General features: G+C 48.8%; 1 protein-coding gene across 1 annotated transcript; it reads left to right on the forward strand.

The window, feature by feature from the left end:
* The first annotated feature begins 654 nt into the window (after positions 1-654).
* On the forward strand, positions 655-2,081 carry LOC119330689 (high mobility group B protein 7-like). Its single transcript, XM_037603806.1, has 6 exons — positions 655-854; positions 943-1,025; positions 1,115-1,274; positions 1,373-1,430; positions 1,523-1,636; positions 1,749-2,081. The coding sequence occupies exons 1-6, from the start codon at positions 763-765 to the stop codon at positions 1,890-1,892; spliced, it is 651 nt and encodes a 216-aa protein (XP_037459703.1). The 5' UTR covers positions 655-762; the 3' UTR covers positions 1,893-2,081.
* Positions 2,082-6,806: the final 4,725 nt, after the last annotated feature.

A 6,806-nucleotide genomic window follows, 5' to 3' on the forward strand; every position in this document is an offset into this window, starting at 1 on the left:
AGCGACATTGTGTGCACGATGACTACATGAGGTGGGAGCTTGCAAGTACCGCCAGCTCACCTGTGGTGTTGTGAGCGACGCAGGCGGCCAGTGGACCAGGGAATGTAGTGCCCCCACCCACATGTTGTGCAAGCGCTGCGTAAGATGGGACGACGTAGAGCAGTGTGGGACATCTAACAAAGGTGGGGAAACGAGCTATGGTATGGCTGCTGGCAGCCTGATCGAACGGCTCGGGAGGCGACCGATTGTTGGCTGGCATCGGTCGATCAACACATGGTAGTGTCCAAACCGAAAGGGAATCCAATTTTCATGTCTAGCGAGTAGCATCGCACCCCATCAACAAAATCAAGAGCCTGGTGCCGAAACAGGCGCCACTGCCTGGGCGGCTGCTGCCGAAACCAAACCCAAACTCGACTGCCGCGGCGGGAACGAGCGAACCAGGTCTCGACCGTCCACTCCCGCACCCGCAACCATCCAGGACGAGATCGCCTGCCGCCTGGCCTTCCCGGCGTTCCCGCCAACCGTTCCAGCCAAATTCCCCGTATCCCCCGCCGCCGCGCCGCGGAGCCAAAAATCCCAAATCGTTTCGTTCCCCCCTCCTCATTCGCGCCTCGCCCCGCCCCGCCCGCCGCGCTGCCACTGCTATTTATTTCCCCCAAATCGCCATTGCCCACAGCAGCAAGGAATCAAGATCCAATCACCTCCCTTCCTCTCCACTCCTCCCCCGCAGCAAGAGAGATCCAGCCAGATCCGTCCAGTTCCATGGCCACCGCCGGCAACGCCCCCCGCTCCCGCAAGCGCGTCGAGGCCACCGTCCTCAAGCGCGCGCGCGACGGGAGCGCCTTCACCCGCTGGTAACTTCCGTTCCCCCTCCCTTCTCCTTCTCCGATGCTTCTCCGATGAGTGATTGAGTGAATGACTGGTTTGTTTGGTTGGTTTCAGCGAGGCGTGCAACAAGGACGTAGCCATCGTCCTCATCGACCTGCACAGCTGCAGCCTCGACTCCAAGATACGCCTCAGCCTCGGTGCGTTTCGGTTCCTCCCCTCTTTGACACATCTAGGCCGGGTCTGCGTACTGCCGCGCTAACCCCACTACTCTCGTTTTTGATTTCAGAGTCGCAGGTGGTGGAGAAGGCCGTGGAGATCCAGGAGAAGAAGAGGAAGGCGCCCTCCGCTGCCGCCGGAGGCAAGGGGAAGAAGAAGAGCAAGGCAGACGGAGATGGTGCCAAGAAGCTAAAGGCAAAGCGCCCACCAACTGCCTTCTTCCTCTTCATGTAATCCTCCCTTCATTTCTCCTTGTCGTGCCATGTCAATTGGTCCGAAATCTTTGTTGTTTGTGACCTGACAAGACCTGATTCGATTTGCGTCGCAGGAAGGACTTCAGGGTGGAGTTCAAGGCCTCCCACCCCGATGAGAAGGGTGTTGCCGCCGTACGTCCTGTTCATCCCTACTTTATGAATGGTTTGTTTGTGTGCTGTGTTGTGTCTCTGACTCCGTGCGTGTGTCTGGTGGTGAAATGCAGGTTGGCAAGGCAGCAGGGGAGAAGTGGAAATCCATGACTGAAGAGGAGAAGAAGCCCTACAATGACCAGGCCAAGGAGCTCAAGGCCCAGTTTGCCAATGGCGAGGGCAGCGCGGTAATTCCCTGGGTTCCATACTAGATAAATCAATCAATTCTTCTGAATTGCTTTGACATTGCTATTGGTGAGTCTTGGCTTGACTGTTCGTTTGTGTTTGATGTTGATGCAGGAGAACAATGTGGGAGATGAGGAGAAGGCAGATGCTGACGCAGAAGAGGTGGAGGATGCGGAACAGGAGGTGGATAAGCCAGAAGATGCCCCAGAGGACGAGGAGGAGGAAGAGGAGAAGAACGAGCTGGATGATGACATCTAGACGGGACTGAAGAAGGGTGCTAGTTTCTGTTTTGTAAATGGCAGGTGTTCTACCTATCTGTCCTGGGCAACCTGAATCTTGGCCTAAACTCTAGTAGCAGCAGTAGTGAATGTTGTGGCTGGTTGCAGTCTGTTTATCATTGTTATGGAATGGAAGGAAAGCAGGGTTGATGTGGTGGTTGATGAATGACTGAATCTTTCTGCCACTGCATTTCATTTGCAATATGTGTGAAACTACCTCTCCCAAAATAAATGTCTCAGCTTTAGTACAACTTTGTATTAAAGCTAGTACAAAGTTGAGATCAAGAATAGTTACCCATCATTACTGAAATAACAATACAACCTTATGCCAAGTAGTACCTAGGCTGTTTCGGCTGAAAATTTCAGTGCTGTGAGTGGCCCTGATAGGATATTTTGCGACAAGTTGCAACAATTGTCCTGGCCTAGTCTAAGGCCTCCATGGTATATGGGGCGGCAAGTACCAACTTTTTGGCATCCTCTGCTTCAGGGTTCTGCAATTTTGCATATCACTGATATCTGATGTCAAGATAACCAAAGCTGTATCAGTCAATGTTTACTTTGCAGCTACTTAGTTGACCTGTGTAGAAAAGGCCAGACTGAACTTTATTATTTAGAACCTACAGTAGTAGACTTGCCCTGATGTTCATTGGTAGAATATGTCAAAGCACCCTGCTTGCTTATATTTTTGGCTGGATACAGAGTTCAGAACAGGGATCTGGGAGTGCCATGTGAGTGAAATGTTACTTCGGAATAGAGACCCGGGGCTTTCAGTTTTACTCAGACTTGAGGGAATTTCTGAATCGCCTTCAGTTCAGGAGCAGCCTAATTGCAGGATCCAGCATAGCACCAGCGACAGGCGAGTTATCAGCTGGCAGTCTGGCCGCACCTGCAGCATCTCTAGCTCTTCCCAAAATCCTTTGATCACTAAAAATTCTTCTTTTTGAGGATTTGGCAGATTGCTGCCGATATATTAAGAGGGAATAAAATAACAAACCGTCTGATACAAGTTAATGCTGTAGGCAATAAGCAATTGCCTCAGCCAAAGCAATGAGAAAGAAGAACAATCTTAATCCGGCTCAGGTGGAGGTCATTCTCACAATATGAAATCCATTGCATTGTGAGATGGAAAATGCTGTTTCCATCAATATCCGAGGACCCGAAAACTCTGCAGTTGCGCTCCTTCCAAAGGTTCCAACAGCTGTATATGGTAGCGGGTATAGTCTTGTTGTCCAGTTGGCCAGAAAGGTTCCACCAATGGCATAAGGACTCGGTCTGATCAACAGAGGCGCACAACGTGTTGGAGTTCAGCCATTGGGTAATCAGGTACCGGATGGATCCGAAGAGATAATATTTGAGGAGGAGATGCAAGGTCCCCCTCTCCTGATCACAGAGGACACATATATCATTGTGTGGCAGCCCTCTTTTGGCCAGCTTGTCATCGGTGAGAATTCTCCCGGCCAAGCATAACAAAGCGAAGAAACTGCACTTGGGCCAACCTTGGACTGCCAAACCTTAGAGTAGTTTGTGCTGGTGAATGATCCATGGAATTGGCTCAAATATGCAGATTTTGGCAGAGTAAACCTAGGAGGCACATAGATTCCAATTGACCGTGTCCTTGCGTTCCGTCGGCAACTGAACCTGACGAAACCTAATCCATAGGTTAACGAATTGACGTGGTACAGAGCAGCCATCCAAGCCTGGTTAGAGAGAGCATTGTGGCACCCCGGCTCACAAAAAACCGAAACGCCCCATATTCCAGCCCAAAGATTGAGGTGAAGTTTTCTGGAATACGGCAGTGCTTAGCATAGAACAAACCAGCTTTCTATCACAACACGAATATGAATACAAGGTCTCCGATATTACAATGAATAATATCGGCACGGCGACACCACACCAACCACGCTTGTTCTATACAAGCAGCATAACAAATCGAGGCAGCAAAACAACTATTGGCAGCGGAACAAACTATGGCGACGATGGACTCCAATCCGCAGGGACTCTGGCTGGAACGTTTATCCTAACTCGCGAACACAGGAACAACACCAAACAAGCAAGAAATCCAGGCACGACCTGCAAGCTGGCATGACACGCCAGGTCAGTACATTGAATGTACTTGCAAGCTCATAATAACCAGAAGCATTCAAGACAAATAACAGCATGAAAATTACAGGTTAAGCAGGAATTATCATGAGATCATCAAGATAACATGGCATGAACAACATGAACATAATATCACTAGAACAATAGGAGCATGGCATGAACATATAAATCTGATGATACTAGCATGCAACATGATGACACTACATGCACCACTTATTCTGTTCGGGTTACCTCGTAACCATCACATGCATCACTTACCCACCTTAGACATTACACGATCATCTCAGGATCAAATCAAGCTTGGTATAAGCAATACCGTAATAATCATTAAATGATCACAAGGAGCTTGATCTTTACCCACGATTCTCGCACAACATCACGAATACTTATCAACTTGGTATCCTCGATACCACGGTGATCATTCACGGATCACAAACGGAACCACTCTAGGCTCAACGGGTTACGTCGTAACCCAACGATGATCATTCACGGATCACAAACGGAACCACTCTGGGCTCAACGGGTTACCTCGTAACCAAACAGTGATCATTCATGGATCACATCACCAACTTATCTCATCATCGAACCGGGGTTGTTATTAAGCAAGTTATTATTATTACTGTTGACCCATAGTGTGACCGACACGAACTGGGCCCTTATCCGCGGGCACGACTATCGATAGATTTAATATACACTCTCCAGAGGTTAGTACACTGTACCCACACCACGGAACCCATGGCCTCTCGCTCCCATTCGGGTGGACCAACGACATTCCGACAAAACCGATCAACTGCGATGACACTCTCCCGGCCACTCCGACCAACTCCCCTCTGGCCAGGTCTTGGGTGGCCCCGTGATACGTCTCCAACGTATCTATAATTTTTGATTGTTCCATGCTATATTATATCCTGTTTTGGACATTATTGGGCTTTATTATACATTATTATATTATTTTTGGGACTAACCTATTAACCGGAGGCTCAGTCCAGAATTGCTGTTTTTTGTCTATTTCAGAGTTTCGCAGAAAAAGAATATCAAACGGAGTCCAAAGGGAATGAAACCTTCGGGAACGTGATTTTCGGAACGAGCATGATCCAGAGGACTTGGTGTAACACCCTCGATGCGACTATAGCTCCCACGTGTCGAGGCACGGCTTAGAGACACAATCGCATTGAAGGCATATGTCACAAGTTAGGCAATCTTCACAACACCCCATGTAATATGAATAATAAAGGGGAGAACATAGTTGGCTTACACTCGCCACGTCAATCAAGTACATAAATAACATTACATCATCCAAAACACTCATGGCCCGACTACGGTGCCAAAATAGAAGAGAACCCAACATGCGACACGGTCCCAATCAGCCCCAACTGGGCACCACTACTGATCATCGGGAAAGGAAACGTAGTAACGCTGAGAGTCCTCGTCGAACTCCCACTTGAGCTCGTACTCGTCACCTGGAGCGGAATCACCTGGACCTGCATCTGGAGTTATAGTATCTGTGAGCCACAGGGACTCAGCAATCTCGCACCCTCGCGATCAAGACTATTTAAGCTTATAGGAAGGGTAAGGCAATATATATGTGGAGCTGCAGCAAGCGACTAGCATATATGGTGGCTAACTTATTCGCAAAAGAGAGCTAGAAGAGGAGGCAAAGCGCGAGCGAGAAACTAGAGAGCAACCTGCGTAAACATTACTCCAACACCGTGTCCACTTCCCGGACTCCGTCGAGAAGAGGCCATCATGGTAACACACACGGTTGATTCATTTTAATTAATTAAGGTTCAAGTTATCTACAACCGGACATTAACAAATTCCCATCTGCCCATAACCGCGGGCACGGCTTTCGAAAGTTCAAATCCCTGCAGGGTGTCCCAACTTAGCCCATCACAAGCTCTCACGGTCAACGAAGGAATAGACCTCCTCCCGAGACATTCCGATCAGACTCGGTATCCCGGTACAACAAGACATTTCGACAGGGTAAAACTAAACCAGCAACACCGCCTGAATGTGCCGACAAATCCCGATAGGAGCTGCACATATCTCTTTCTCAGGGCACACTCAGATGAGCGCTCCGTACAACTAAAACCAAACCTCGAGTTTCCCCGAGGGGGCGCTGCATAGGACTCTAGTTCGGACCAACACTCAGAGGAGCACTGGCCCGGGGGGGTTAAAATAAAGATGACCCTCGGGCTCGCGAAAACCCAAGGGAAGGTGGTAGGTTGTTAGTGCAAATGGTAAAACCAATGTTGGGCATTGCTGGAAGAGCTTTACTTAAGGCGAACTGTCAAGGAGTTCCCATTATAGCCCAACCGCGTAAGGAACACAAAATCCGGGAACATAACACCGATATGACGGAAACTAAGGCGGCAAGAGTGGAACAAAACACCAGGCATAAGGCCGAGCCTTCCACCCTTTACCAAGTATATAGATGCATTAATTAAATAAGATATATAGTGATATCCCAACAAGTAAATAAATATTCCAACAAGGAACGGCCTCCAATCTTCACCTGCAACTAGCAACGCTATAAGAGGGCTGACCAAAGCGGTAACATAGCCAATCAACGGTTTGCTAGGACATGGTGGGTTAGAGGTTTGACATGGCAATTTGGGAGGCTGACAAGCAAATGGTAGGCATCGTAGCATGGGCATAGCAAAAGAGCGAGCATCTAGCATAGCAAAGATAGTAGTGATTTCGAGGGTATGATCATCTTGCGTGAGATCCCGCAAGGAAGAAGAATGAGTCCATGAAGAAGACAAACGGACGAAGACGAACGATTCCTCACAAA

This window comes from Triticum dicoccoides, chromosome 7A, assembly GCF_002162155.2.
Source record: "Triticum dicoccoides isolate Atlit2015 ecotype Zavitan chromosome 7A, WEW_v2.0, whole genome shotgun sequence".
Taxonomy (NCBI): domain Eukaryota; kingdom Viridiplantae; phylum Streptophyta; class Magnoliopsida; order Poales; family Poaceae; genus Triticum; species Triticum dicoccoides.